General features: G+C 44.3%; 1 protein-coding gene across 1 annotated transcript; it reads left to right on the top strand.

Annotated features, from left to right (window-relative positions):
- The first annotated feature begins 3,243 nt into the window (after window positions 1–3,243).
- Window positions 3,244–14,461, top strand: LOC135908375 (uncharacterized). Its single transcript, XM_065440147.2, has 4 exons — window positions 3,244–3,341; window positions 7,432–7,492; window positions 7,603–7,628; window positions 7,727–14,461. The coding sequence occupies exons 2-4, from the start codon at window positions 7,435–7,437 to the stop codon at window positions 13,604–13,606; spliced, it is 5,964 nt and encodes a 1,987-aa protein (XP_065296219.1). The 5' UTR covers window positions 3,244–3,341; window positions 7,432–7,434; the 3' UTR covers window positions 13,607–14,461.
- The last annotated feature ends 1,189 nt before the right edge of the window (window positions 14,462–15,650 follow it).

Genomic DNA, 15,650 nt, shown 5'->3' with positions numbered 1-15,650 from the left:
ACCGGCCCGTATACAACGGTCCCGCATATCCTCCTCAGGATCATCGACCATCGTCGGGATCATCGGCTTCTTATCCTTTGCGACATTAAACTAGAAGCGATGACCGAAAAAAAAAGAAGGAAAATCGCTTTCACGTGAAACATCTGCATGCGAAGGTGTCATATCAACGTCATCACCGGCAGCGTAGTTAAGCGAAATTCCGTGGCCGCAGGTCTATAGGTATATACAGTGAACTCACAGTCCTTGTCTGAAATAGTCTGCGACACACAAACAGCCTTGCGTTCTTTAACAACAGCCTTATTATCCAACATGCGCGTCTGCTGGTCTTACGTGATTTCTCCCGCCGAAATCACCCGACCAAACACCCAGTACTACGAATGTTTGTCGTGATAACCGTGTAGCACGTATATCCTGATCGCAATGATTGGTAAAAGGCTAACAACTACGTATGCTATGCCACATAGCGACTCATGATGGCTTGCGCTTTTTCAATCTCCGCAGCAAACTACGTATATGTAACTGAACACAATATAAATATTAGTCTGCCTACGTAACAATATCATCCAGAAATAACACATCGATTTGAATTACATTCCTCAATATGAAAAATTTCCGGCGAACAGAAAACAGGAGCTGTGGCTTGCCGTAACGGTTTGCAGGACTGAAAAGCGGGTGATTTGGAACCTATACATTCTTGGGCATGCGCACATAAAAAAAACGAAACACGAGTAATGGTTTGTTGTCGCACATGCACTGGTATGCGTTGCTTGAGAAGGCATAGACTTCCAAACCTGGCGCGTATTCCAAGAGGTTTTCCCGTCACGCGAAACACGTTCTCGGATCTACGCAACGTTCCCTTTGTATGCGGTGTCTCCTTCACAGCAAATGTAATACTGGCCAAGACGCTGACTACACGTATTCGTTCAAGGTGGGAGTTTTCAAACGAAAACCTAGTTAGTGTTAGGAGAAATGTGACGGAAGCGTGCAGAGATTCCGACAGCTTGTTTACTTTACCTCGATGAATGGTTGCCATAAACAGGATCTCCGCCGTCGCAGCTAGCCGCCCGTCCCTGAGTGCTGCGGATGCAGTGGCCGAAGATAATGAAAAGCTCTCAAGACAACCGTTCTTTGCGGCATCGCTAAATGACAAGATAAGCTTAGTAGCGGGAACCATGCCCGGATCGTAGTTTTCGTCGCTCTTACTCTCACGTCCACACAGTTCACGCATTTTTATTTTTTATTTTTACAATAGCGATGCATAGAATTACTGTATTTAGAAAAAGGAAGAGTTGCATAAAGGAGGTCTCCGATGTCATGACATAGATGTCCTGGCAGAGAGATGTGTAGGCAAATATATCAAAAATGACATATAACCAAGATTGAGTGCATACAGAATAAAACGGTACGTTTAACTGTCGTATACGTCAGGGACTTTACACTTTCTTTTGACCTTTCTAGTCTAAACATAACCCCGTTGTCAAGAGAGCGCCACAACGAAATATTAAAAATTCCGCATACCCTAATTAACTCGTCACACTGTACCCGCGTAGATACATGATAAAGTTCGCTTAACCTTCACGCACCCTTAGCTCTCACAATCTACACCTTTAACATTTCAGCCTAAAACCGACACATATAAATGCAGTTCCCTTTTCCCTTTAACTATAGAACGTTGGAATGTTCTCCCTGGAGATGTTCTTCCATTGCTATTGAGAATATTTTTTTGTCTGCACATATGGGATGGTTTTTCGCGCTACGGCAATAAAATGCCCAATCCGAGCTGCGGTGTGATTCGATAAAACAAATAAATGAAATAAATGTTGACCTGAGCTACGTTCTAGCCTGCTACTCTGCACTGGTGGAGGGGAAAGAGAAAATAAAGAGAAAATGGAGGATGACGATTAAAAAAAAGAAACGCCGGAAACGCGCCGTGGAAGCATGCAAAAATAATGAGCAAAATGTAAGCACTGCAATGACACTAAGGTTTGCGTCTGTCCAGCGGTGAATCTTTGTTTCAAAAGATAAGTGGGTAGTATAGCGGCGGCGTTTATCATGTTGACTACTTTGAACGTCTACAAGGTATATGGGAGGTCCCAATTCAGTCTGCGGTTCTAGGAACTCCTTAATTATGTAACTGCGTAATAACAGCACATGCGGAGGATTAAACATGATTCCGCTTACAAATGCATTTACGCTCCACTTTGATTTCGAAAAGCTTTCAAGCAGGGAGTGTATGTACACATGCCCCACATCCGCTGTTTCTCGATCAGTTTTGCAGCCTAGAAATCACAAGAAGCGAGCACCTAATTCACGGAGAGTGTTACGCCACGTTCTACTGTCTGTATAGGGTGCTTAGACATCAGTACCTGCAAACACGTGGTGTCGGGCACCCTTATACAGGCCGCTGAGCAGGTGACTTTGCTGCGCCTGCGACGACTTGTTGCGCATGGAGATGACCGATATGTTGTCAACAGACGGGAGAATACTGTATACATCTACCTGTTTCCTCTACACCCAAATAATATATTTATCTCCATCCAGGGGTAGTTGGAGAAGTATGGGAGAGGCATTTGCCCTGCAGTGGGCGTAACCAGGCTGCTGCTGCTGCTGCTGCTGCTGATGATGATGATGATGTAGTGGAAAGGCGGAGGCGGGTAAAAGCCGCGCTCACATGACCGCGCACTCGCCTGAAAGCCGCCTAACGTTTGGCTTCTACGTAAGAGCTTTGGAACCACGGAAGAAGACCAGGAGAGCGTGCTACATATAAAGCGTAATATAGTTCAGACCACCGTGAAACTATTTACCAGAGCATATCGCTCAGAACCCAAGTCAGGATTATTTCGACTTTCAAGCTTCGAACGAACGCTCGATGCTTGTACTGTACCGTGTATATGTGGTCGTGGTTGTTACCGACTCCATATAGCTCACCTAAAGAACCTTCAAGAGAGCTCTAGGCTTACACTGACGACTCACTGGCGAAGGTAACTCGTGTGCGGCTCCTCTACAGGAGCCGAGAACGTGTCGTCAAAATTACCGAACAAGCTCATTGAGAAGTCTCATTCTACGCAAAGTGCAAACACGCGTTCGGTTCCCCGTATCCGAGCAGCGTTTGACGGCGGCGAGATAGGCCGCGATCATAAACTCGACAAGAAAAGTGGCGGCGGCGGCGGTGCGAGCGTCAGCAACACAGGCGATAATGACGTCGCGGCAATTATGCTACCGCTTCCCGTGGCCAGTTTGCGATATAGGGGCATAAAAAGCGCGGAAACCGGACGAAGACGTTTCTTTAAACGAAATACGGTGGCAAGCTATACGGCGCTCAGGGACACCAATGCCTTGAGGTGAGTATAAACTCCGTTTGCTTATTTCACTTCTTATATATGTTCTTTTTTTCTTTTTTTTCTTTTACTATACAGAACAACGGTGAATGAAAGTAAGAACTGTGTCTCGTTTCTAATTCCTAGCAGGTCCGATAGCTCGGCTTTATCTACGCATAGCATCCGTACGTGCGCTTCACTCTAGAGGTGTTAAAAATATGTTAATGCACCTGAATCGCACAGCGACTGAGAATTCTCGTCATATGACCTAGGGTTCTTGATGAAAGTGTTGGCGCTTTTTTTTTTCCTCATTATTCCACCCGTTCATTTTTTACTGCGATTTAGATAGCCGCAAGCACCCTGTAAAACATGTCACTCCATCAAACCACGGATGTCTCTTACGCGACCGGCAACAGCTATATATATAGCCACTCTTTATACACTCCGCACACACTACTAACACTCACGCGAGCGCGAAGGCTGTAGCTTCAAAGAACATTGAATCTTTCAATACACTTCCCGAATAAATTCTTTTTCGGAGGAATTTTACTTGTGTGCGATACAGGGTCTTTCCCGTGTGCGCTTTTAAATGAATTGTCGCAGTCGACAATTGCTGTCGTAAGAACACTGTTGGGCTGCTTCCGCAGAAGTCATTAGTCCTCAAGGCTTCATTGCGCATCGGAGCGCAATGTTATCACTCACGCTGCCAGAACCGCTTACGTGACCCACTGCACACTCGCAAGATTAAGTTGTGCTAAGTGTTCATGACCTCGTGACTTCACGTTCCATCCAAAGCTGGTGCCAGTTCTACACCTATTACCATTAACCTCAGTAAGTTAAAGAAAAAGAGAAGAACAATTCAATAGATGTTCACGGAAGAGATAAAGAAAGACGTCTTTGACGTGTCCGCGGGTATGTGTGAGCGTGACATGCGACTAATTCGGTGCTTTCCCTAATCATCACGTTCCTTATACTTCACGCGTTCTAATATACATGCTTGAAATATCAGCGCTAAATTTCGGCTTTGACTGCCAGTAATCAATGCTGCAGTTGTGTACGTCTCGCTTGGATGGCGGGTATCGTGGCTCTCCTCATTCTCCTTTTCCCCCTCCTCCTCTTCGTTTCCACTCTTTCTTTACATTGTCAGCACGGCCGTCTCGCAGTTTGCTGGGAAACAAACAATTCACAGTAACCTTAGATTGACTGTCCGTTCTTTTTTCTTGTTCTTTCTTGCTTCATTTTTAAAAGTGTGCACTATCTTTGATAGCTTGACTTACGCTTCGCTATGTCCGCTTCTGTCGTGGGGATGACATTGACTGCACCATCAACGCTGAGCATGTTACGCTTGATGTTCTGCATGGAGCTGTATTGAGTCTCTTCTTGTAGCGGCAAGAGAAGCCTTTTCTGGTCGGTAGCATAATCGTGAAACCGAATTTTGATAGTGGCTTCAACCTGCTCCTAACTTCTGAGAGATTTCCGGCCAGCCAGTAAAGTGCTTCGCTTTCTTAGGAGGGTGTATCCAGAGGGATAACAAAATTTCGAAGGGTGTTCTCACATCGAAACATTCGCTGTGGATTTAATATTGTATTCAGTAGTTTTGTTTACTTAATGACATTACTATAATGGACACACGATCTTTCGTGACTCATTACTTGTTTATTCAGCGCAGTACACTTGATGTTACTTTCCTTTCTCTAAACTTATAAAGAGGCAATGTATTGCGTGCTTGAAGGATATATTTTTTGTTTACTCTTCAGCATCTTCCATCTCTTCCTTTATTTTTTTTTCTTGTACGTTTCAGAAAAAGAAAAGGAAAAGAAATTGTTGCTCGATTAGATATTCTACGCCAGTTAGTATTTCTCTAATATCCGTGCTTTATTTGATTTCACCATTTCACTATTTGCGCACCTCTAACTGAACCTATGTACGTCAATGCTATCAATATACATTCAATATAGTGTAACATTAAGAGCTTCTATTGTGATTAGGCTATTGTTTCAGTCATTAATTTTTTATGTCATTTTACTTTAATGCAGCGAGGTAAAAAAGAAGGCGGACTTTAAACCATTCCTGCGAGCTTTAAAGTTCGAAATGCCGCTGGGCTTACGGCTTCTAATTAATGGGGTATGGATATCGAAATCGACTAAAAATGCATTTTTTATTTATTTTACCGCAGAGATATCCCAGCATCAATGGCAAATGTTTGCACCAAGCGGCATCTTCAGACGCGCACTGCAAGGTTTTTAAAAACGGTGCCAAACGCGCCCCTCTCCCGTGACCCTGCTTGGTCGCTACGCAAGTTTAGGCGACACGCTGTGGTGTTTGCTTTAACATTATTGATTTAAAATCTATAAGTCTCTTTGTTTATATGATCGTTTAGACATACAATGTCTGTAGTTCCTTTAACGTTTTCAACAGTTCAATACACGCTCCGAAGGTGTCATAATAGTCGCGACAGTTTGAGCGCGAACACTTGATTTGGTGTAGGTGCCCTCTGCCCCCTTCCCCCTCCCCCCCAAAGAAAAAGAAAACATTTGTTGAAGCATCCGTAGTAACAGACGCTGTTTATGATGCAGTTAATTACTACAGTGATGCAACAATACCAAAAAGACAGTGTTTTAGACCCTTGGTGTTGCACCAAGTGCGTTTTGCGAGGCTGTGCTGAGCGGTATTCACCGTGATAGGATAAAATAGGCAGACTTTCAGGCCTATGCAAAAGTTATATATATATATATATATATATATATATATATATATATATATATATATATATATATATATATATATATATATATATATATATATATATATATATATATATATATATATATATATATATATAGAGAGAGAGAGAGAGAGAGAGAGAGAGAGAGAGAGAGAGAAAAGGATGAAGATCAAGGCGAGTGATAGAAAGTGTATCAAAAGTCAATAGAAAAAAATAATTAAGAAGAATACAGAAGCGGTTTAGCCCCACTTTTCGGAAATTTAATATTTTAAATCACGTTTTTCAAAACCTCACTTTTGCTGACAAAATAAACATTATTTCTTCAATCGCTCTACTTTCCAAATAGATTTTCTTGTGAATTGGTTGTGAGTGCCTGTGACACCTAATAAATCAAATGAAATGTGTTGCCACCAGACTATTGGTATTTTATTAACAGTTTTGTCTAAGAAAATGGCTTAAAATTTGAGTCTCTGGCATGTAAACTTCTTTACTAACAATGGCCAAAGCCTTGGCTCAAAACAAAGCCCAGTGTACATTGATCTACCAGTAAAACTTTGTAGCTCTTTCCCTACATAAAAATTTTCAGAAATGTTCCTTCTAGAATGAAAAAAAAAACATTAGAAATTATATCTTATTATTTTAAATGTATTCAGTATTTTTGCACTAAAGTTAGCGCACTATTAGAAAACATCTATTACGAACAGTCTGAAAATTTTCAACAACTTAGCTTAAAAATCTGCACAGATAATTATAGGCATTTGTAGCTGAATCTCTAGGTCCGGTGTCTATCTGCCTTTAAGAGCTGCGCGCTCGAAGTTAGATCATTTCCGGAGCTTGGCGTATGATGTTAGAGAAAACTTCTACAACCAAGCAACTAAACGATGTTATTCGAATCGAATTTTACGTTTCGTACCACACAAGTAACGTAAAAATTTTAATCCCTAGACGCTTAACGCTGTTAGGTTCCAAAAGGCCCACAAACCTACAGAGTTTTCGGCGTGTGCATTTGAATACACCTTGCAGTATATTGAAAAACGTGTTTAACAATGTGCTACTCGAGAGTAACTTGCGTGTTTGAAAGTCCTTCATTTTCATTACTGGTCCACGCGTGTATGCTAATGCCGATCTCCAAAGTAAAGTGAATAAGCTACTGCACAACAAAACGAATCAAAGTAGAAAGCGCGTTTACAGTACCCGTTAGAACCACCCTTTCCCCATGATATGTACTAACCACACGGCGTACGTTAAACTGATCGTTTCCAAACCTGACGTGTGTACTTAAATGCTTTGACTTATCCGGTGCGATAGTATAGGTACAGATCAGTACAAGAGCAGCACATGGAGCAGTACAAGGGCGCCCCAACATCATGCCCATATTTTCTTTTTCAGGAAATGAAAAGATCCGTCGTTTTCTACTCCTTTGCCATTTTCTTGTTTCTTTGCAAGCAAGGTAAGTTATCTACACTTGCTCTCGTGTTGCATAGAAATTACTGCAAAAGTATGGTGTTATATATTTAAATATAGACGAGTTTAATTTACTTATACGTCTTTCTTTTTCAGATGCATTGGCCCAGTACATATTGCCGGTACTGTGTCGATTTATTTGTTTGTTTGTTTGTTTGCGACGCCGAAATTACACGGGTATTCTTAAGTGATGAGTAAAATATTTCATTTTCTCCCGCAGATGGGGACAGCACCCTATGGCTTGGCGGTCAGCAACGCGTACATGCAGAGGGGACGCGCCATTGGAGCGGCACAGAGTGCTCTGTTCGGTGCGGGCATGGGACCAGCTCGCACTGGCGCCATGACGCCACGGCTTTACCGACCCTATGATCTATACCCAGGTGGTCCTTATGCTGGTCCCTCTGCTGTGCAGCCGATAGTGGCGGCACAACCCACCTACCTTGCTACTCAACCGGTACCCGTGCAGCCCCAACCACACGAGCTTCAGCCGGCGCCACAAGCTCAAGTATACGTTCTGCAAAGAGCACCGGTGCCCCAGGCACTAATGTACCCTAAGCCGTTAATGGTACCTCAGCAACTGTACCCGGCTCAGCCTGGTCCAGCGGCATTTCAGCCGTATGCGCACCAGGCCCTGTTAGTACCGCCACCACAACCGTATAATTTCCAACCTATAGCAACTATTCAGCCGCAGCCGTACACAGTTCAGCAGCAATCGGAGCTACAACCACAGCCCAACCCTGTTCTCGCACCACCGGAATTCCAGCCAGAGTCTTCCCTTGACCAGAGGTCTGCAGCCGCCCAGCCATCCCAGCCGCAAACGTACGCGGCTCAGCCACGACAACTGCTTTTGTACAGCATCGACCCAGCTACTTCTTTTCGGAATGAACCGGATCGCGATTCTGCCCACGTCGAACGTGATCCTGCGAGCGTAGATAACGTGCACGCGCAAGCTGTGACACGCACGAACTCCTTGCCATTCAGCTTGGTGCAACAAGCTTTTCCTGGAGGCCCGGTGCTGTTCCCTGTTCACAACAGAAGCCTACCCGGTTTGGCCCTAGCGCAGCGACACCTCAACCAAGCCAAGGCGTGGGTTTCGTCAATACCATCAATTAACGTAAAACCACAGCAGTCTAGCGCCGTAGCTCGGTTTTTACCGTGGCTTTCAACGAAGGTGCCATGGCTGCACCGCGAAGCTTCATCGAAATTGAAAGAAAGCGAAGAAACAGTACTAAAAAATTCCAGGAACCCAAAGGAAAGAATTGAACAGCAACAACAAAGGTTACGGCTCTGGCAAGAAAGGCAGCGGCGACAGTTGTCAATGCAGCGTCTGCAGCATCAGCAGTTACTTAAGCAAAATAATGAAAAGCGGAGGAAGCTTCAGGAGCAAAGGCGACAGCGAGAGAGGCAACAGCGGTTGTTGGCACAAAGAACACGTGAACAACGCCTGTGGCAACAACGAGCTCATCAAGGGGCAGTGGCGCAGAACAAGCAATTCAGGCAAGGTCAATTACTTTTGCACGAGCAACGCCGACGGCAGCATAGTGAACCATGGACAAGACATATGGCTCCAGGATCCGTATTCACGTCACCGAGGCAAATGCACGTGACATCTGTAAAACAAGCTCAAGGATCAGCTTCAAAAAGGCAAACCAGCGCTTTGGTTCACCCACACGCAAGACATGGCGGAAATATCAGCATCGTTCGAGGACCTTCACCTGGAGTAACAGTCAATAAGACAGCCACTGGAAGCAGTATTAACGTACAGGTCCAACCAGGGATCCGTGGAGCTTCTAACAAGCATATTGTTGTGAAGAATCCTTGGACAGGAGTGACAATCAACAAAACAGTCACCGCGCAAGGCACTTCCGTCCAAGTAAAGCGAGACCCTCGAGTATCTGTAAAAAGTCAAATACTGGTCAAGAACCCATGGACAGGAGTTACTGTCAACAAAACAGTCTCTGTGGGTAACGTAAATGTGGAGATACAGAGCAAGAAGCAAGGATCTCCGATGTCGCGGACATTTGTACAAAACCCTTGGACAGGAGTGACCGTCAATAAGACTATAAGTGGAAGCGGTGCCAGCGTCTCAGTAAAGCGGGGTCAACAAAAAGTTCCTGGCAGCCAAATAGTTGTTCAGAACCCATGGACTGGTGTGATCGTAAATAAAACAATATCTGCTAACGGCGTCAACGTACAAGTGCAACGTGAAAGCCATGGGATTCCTAGCAGCCAAGTTATGGTGCAGAATCCTTGGATAGGAGTGACTGTCAACAAATCAGTAACCGCGCAAGCTACCAATGACCAAATAGAGCATGAAGCCTTGGCATCTCCAGTCCACCAAGTCCTGGTTCACAACCCGTGGACGGGGGTTACAGTTAACAAAACAGTCACTAAAGGTGATGTGAAAGTTGAAATCCATCAAAACGAGCAGGGAACGTTGAAGAAACAAATATCTATAAAGAACCCTTGGGCAGAAGTGACGGTGAACAAAACTATAGCTGGTGGTGATATCGCCGTCACTGTCCAGCGTGACCAACAAGAAGTTCCTAGCAACCAAATACTCGTACAGAACCCTTGGACTGGAGTGACTGTCAACAAAACAATAAATGCGAAGGGTGTCAACGTGCAAGTACAAAGTGGGAATCATGGCATTGCTAGCAGTCAAGTTGTAGTCCGGAATCCCTGGGCAGGAGTAACAATCAACAAAACAGTTACCGCGCAAGGTACCAACCTCCAAATAGAGCGCGACTCCGGAGTGCTTCCAAGCCGCCAAATCCTGGTTCAAAACCCATGGACGGGCGTTACAGTAAACAAAACTGTAACTGGTAGTGGTGTCAGCGTCTCCGTGCAGCGTGACCAACAAGAAGTTCCTAGCAGTCAAATACTTATTCAGAATCCTTGGACTGGAATGACTATCAACAAAACAATAAATGCGACGGGTGTAAACGTGCAAGTGCAAAGTGGAAATCATGGCATTGCTAGCAGTCAAGTTGTAGTTCAGAATCCCTGGGCAGGAGTGACAATCAACAAAACAGTTACCGCGCAAGGTACCAACCTCCAAATAGAGCGCGACTCTGGAGTGCTTCCAAGCCGCCAAATCCTGGTTCAAAACCCATGGACGGGCGTTACAGTGAACAAAACTGTAACTGGTAGTGGTGTCAGCGTTTCCGTGCAGCGTGACCAACAAGAAATTCCTAGCAGTCAAATACTTGTTCAGAACCCTTGGACAGGAGTGACCGTCAATAAAACAATAAATGCGAAGGACGTCAAAGTGCAAGTGCACCGTGGAAGTCACGGAACTGCTAGCAATCAAGTTGTAGTGCAGAATCCCTTGACAGGAGTGACGATAAACAAAACATTTACTGCACAAGGCACCAACTTCCAAACAGAGCGTGACTCCCAAGTGTCTCCAAGCCACCAAATCCTCGTTCAAAACCCACTGACTGTAGTCAAAATCAACAAATCGTTCACTGGAAGCGACGTGAATGTCGAAATCCAGCACAATGAGCGAGGAACTTCCGAGGAGCAAATATTGGTAAAGAACCCTTGGACAGAAGTGACGGTCAACGAAACCATAATTGACAGTGGTATCAGAGCTTCAGTGCCGCAGAGCGCACAGGAAGTTCCTAGCAGCAAAATAGCCATTCACTACCCATGGATAGGAGTAAATATCAGCAAATCAATCACAGGACCAAACGTCAATGTATCTGTCAAGCACAGCAGTCAAATGCAAGACCGAGAATCTCAGGATACAGTTTTAATCAGAAGGACAGACCCTGTAGCTAATGTCAGTGTGGACGTCGAGCTCGCTGCACAAGGGTATGTTAGCAAGAAGGTAGTTGTACAAAATCCTTTCACTGGAGTGACAGTTAACAAAAGCACAAGTGATCATGCTGTCAACATCTCAGTCTACCATGACCCTGTAAAGCTTTCCAGTGGCCACGTGGTCGTCGATAACTCGCAGACTGGATTTGGAGTCAGCAATTCAATAACTGCAGGAAATGTAAATGTGGAGGCACAGAATAGCATGGAAGAAGATCGTAGTGGTAAGATAACTGTACAGAACTCCTTGGCAGGAGTGACTGTTAATAAATCCTTAAGTGGTAGCAGCGTCAACATCTCCATCCAACGTGGTCTGTCAGGACGTCTAAGCAAACGGATAGAGATATACAACCCTTGGACAGGAACGACTGTTAACAAAACGATCAGTGAAGACGGCGTAAACGTTTCAGTGCAAAATGGTCTTCTAGGGGCCCCAAATAGTCAACTAATTGTCGAAAACCCCTGGGCGGGAGTGAGGATTAACAAAACCATTACCACAAACAACATTAATTTCGAGGTTCAACGGAGCGTAGATGGAGCCTACAACAGTCATATAGTGGCAACAAATCCTTTCACAGCAGTGACAGTTAACAAAACAATTAGCGGTAGTGGTACGAAAGTCTCAGTCAAGCAAGGCGCAGGGGACGTTCTGAATAAACATATAGTGGTCCAAAATCCGTGGACAGGTGTGACGGTAAACAAAACAATATCTGGAAACGGCGTAAACATCCAGGTAGAAAGCGGTGTGCAAACGGCGTCGAGACCTGAAGTTGTTCAAGGCGCAGAAACAGGAGCGACAATTAATCAAACTCTTAGTGCAAACAACTTGAACAATGTAGCACAACGTACCGGTGGAGAAGTTATTAGTAAAACCGAAATCGAACTACCGCGGGCAGGCTTTTCTGTAAACAAAACCATATCTACAAGCGGTCTAAATGTGGAAATTCATCGTGGTCTTCAAAGTGTTCCAGCCTCTCGAATTGTGGTCCAGAATCCCTGGGTTGGAGTAGAAGTCAACAGAACAATAACCGGGAGCGGTGTAAACATGGAAGTCCACCGCAGCACTCAATTAGATACCAGCAGACTAGTCGCTGCACAGGATCATTCTACGGGTGCAACAGTTGACACCAGCAATGATGTCAGTCAGCAAGTCATTAGTGGCATGCAACAACAGCCCAACGTTCAAATTTTGGTCGAGAATCCCTGGACGGGAATGAAAGTCAACAAAACCATAACTAGAACTCATTCAAACGTTGCAGCCGAACTCGGCGTCCAAAAAGATTCAACTTTCCAGTCGTCAAATGTACAGAACCAAATCGTTATTCGAAACCCATTTACAAAAGTGACAGTAAACAAAACGACACTTGGAAGAACCGTAGATGTGCAAGTTAACCGGAATAACCAGCAGCCTTTCAAGAAACAAGTAACTATAACTTACAATCCTCTAACAGGCACGACTGTAAACAAAACAATAACAAGCAGCAATGTCAACGTGACCGTACAGCATGGCAGCCATAGGGTTGTTACGCCAAATATAGTTGCGACTGCGGGTCATCCCATCATCCATATTAAGCCTGTAGTACGCCGTCTGAACCAACATCATGAAAAGAAGGTGGTTGACCCCCAGGCTGCAAACTACCTCTTACCACAGCGACAATTTTTCCCGTTCTTCCAAGCTCGCCGAAACTTGAATTTTCAGATGCCTCCATACGCGCATCCATACATTCCTTTCATGCGAGGAAACCACTTTACGAAGAGAAGACCTTTTTGGCACGGCTTTCGTTTAGTAAGGCCTCCAAGTTACAGGCAACCGCAGGTCATACCTAACATATCCATTGACACTCAGGGAAGTGGCTCTGTTGTCTCGCACACCGAGATTTACCAAAACGGACGACCTCTGGTCAAGAACCGAATAAGCGCAAACCAAGATTTCACGGTCATCACAAGAGTTCATCGATTCGCTGCCGACGTTTTGAGCATCAACTACACTTTCAACTCTCAAGAAGCCGAAGCTAGTCGCAGTGACGTCAAGAACAACGTCGTAAAAAGTGAGTTTCATGGCTTTATGACAACACGACAGTGGTTCAAGCCGAAAATTAACGTGGACACCGGAGGCGATGACGTCAGCGTGAACACGCAGATATACCAGTATGGAAGACAGGTCGCGAATTCAGTTGTTGACAATCGTGCTGGGTTCGTGCTCATCACAGCGGTCCACAAGCTACAAAGTAAACCCTTGAGCGTCAAGTACACGTTTCTTCCGCTCGGAACGCGATAGTAAAATATCTACGAGTAGAACTTGGAGGCACGCAATACCAACTATAGAGGACAAGGTTAGGCTAACCAAGCAATGATAATGAAATAAGACATGTAAGTAGTTATTTACCTTTGATCAAGGAACTGTGGAACACAATATAACTATGAACTACAATATAACTATGGAGAGAAAACGTTTCTTTTATGTGCCACGAATACGTTAGCCTAGCGATGTACGATAAGCATGAAACGCAAAGTGATAGCAGAAATCAGAGAACAAAGTGCAGGGTCAGGCACTATTCAGTAATACATGTACTGTAGCATACCGGTGCCTACCTGAGACGGAAATGTATTGCAGCCCCGTTATAGCACTGTTCAAAGTCATATAAAAAGTTGCAATAGTGAGTAGTTGCTTCACTTTTGTGTTTTATACATTATAACTGAATCATGTCTTGAGAGAGATTGTTAAAAACTGTTTAAACATGGTATGCTATGAAGTAGAATTCAATATGTTGAATCTCTATTACATTGTGCTGTTTACACTGTGCAGTTGACGATCACTAATTAAGTCCTTAGAATGCGATCGAGGGCTTTTATACTGAGGGAAGCAAATTGATTGACCGGTGCATTCATTCATTGACCACAGTGGAGCACCAAGAGCATTGTTTGTCAAGCTGTACACCTTTAAAACTGACGTTGTGTTTAACACAAATGTGTACAGAAGAGACACAACATTCATATACTAGTTTGTACGAGCAAGACATGCTGTGAAGAATGGTTACGACGGGATAACGGCAACTACGTTTGAAGGTCGTGCATGTTGCATGTGTGTGTACCGAAATAATTTTGCCGAATAAATGGACCATACTGTAAACTATGCAACTGCGTTTTTATGCTTCATACATGTCACCGCACGTGGCTAAAAGCACGTGCTCCAAGACTACGTGACACCGATGGTCAGATAGAAAGGTAACATTGTGTTAGAAAATGACTGTCGGTAAGGGACCAGACATAACACGTTGCACTTCTCTTAGAATATAAAACTACTGCTAAGTACGAAGGTCGCAGGATCGAATCCCGGCCGGGGTGGTCGCATTTCGATGGGGGCGAAACGCAAGAACGCCTGCTTACCGTGCATTAGGTGCTCGTTATATAGAACCCCAGGTGGTCAAAATTAATCCGGAGCTACGGTGTGCCTCATGATCAGATCGTGGTTTCGGCATTTACAGCCCTAGAATCTATTTTCTTTAATGTAAAGCTTCATATTACTGGTTGCACGCGGCTCGCTGTATGTATGAACACAAATTATCCTTGGTAATTTTGCTTGGCTTGCGTGAGAAAGCCGACCGCAATGAAGCCGTTTTCTAATCTCAAACTGAAGGCAGCTGGGTAATTTCGTTTTGTAGGAGACTACTCGGTGAAATCGAAGAAATTCTAGGAAGAACCGTGACACCCAGTCAGAAAAGCCTTATTTGTTGTACTTCCTAGAGAAGAATAAAATAATAAGACAATATTTATTGCAAGTTTCAAGTGCTCACTCTAGCACACGAAGAGTTAAAGCAGCAGTTCCGGATTTCAAAAATGGGAGTCGCATCGCTTTATGGGACACGATGTATGGCGCATAACTCTTTTCTTACGCATTCGAAGTTCTATGACCTTCTGCTAGACCGCCACTGCAATCGGCTCATATTTTACAGCCTTTGGACATAACAGAGATATGAATTCAGACTTCCTAAAACGATGGGGCACGTTTTCACACCACCTTCTATGTGTTAGCTCCACTTGCTCCCTTTGATACGACCCGTCACGATATTCTGCTACGGGTGCCGCAGTCATCAACGCCCAGCTTGCGCTGCACACGTCGTACGGCGTCTCGCGGTGCATTGAGACCTCTTAGCACAAACCGGTATCCTGCGTCGTGATGAAGTCATCAATTGGTCGAGCACGAGTTTTGAAGTTTATAAAAGACTCAGTTTAATCGCGTTTGATGATTCTCTATGATTACCACTTATTTATAACGATGTTCAACGATGCAATGGGAATATGTTCTTTGAGACGGTAACAGC

The sequence above is a fragment of the Dermacentor albipictus genome, chromosome 5 (genome assembly GCF_038994185.2).
Source record: "Dermacentor albipictus isolate Rhodes 1998 colony chromosome 5, USDA_Dalb.pri_finalv2, whole genome shotgun sequence".
Classification (NCBI taxonomy): Eukaryota; Metazoa; Arthropoda; class Arachnida; order Ixodida; family Ixodidae; genus Dermacentor; species Dermacentor albipictus.
Note: the sequence above shows the minus strand (reverse complement) of the source record. Positions and strands in the feature narration are given on the sequence as shown.

Excerpts from the sequence above, each read along its gene's own strand:
- LOC135908375 (XM_065440147.2), top strand. The coding sequence starts at position 7,435 with ATGAAAAGATCCGTCGTTTTCTACTCCTTTGCCATTTTCTTGTTTCTT. Across the intron at positions 7,493-7,602 it reads CTTGTTTCTTTGCAAGCAAG|ATGCATTGGCCCAGTACATA; the intron begins GTAAGTTATCTA and ends TTTCTTTTTCAG. Across the intron at positions 7,629-7,726 it reads TGGCCCAGTACATATTGCCG|ATGGGGACAGCACCCTATGG; the intron begins GTACTGTGTCGA and ends TTTCTCCCGCAG.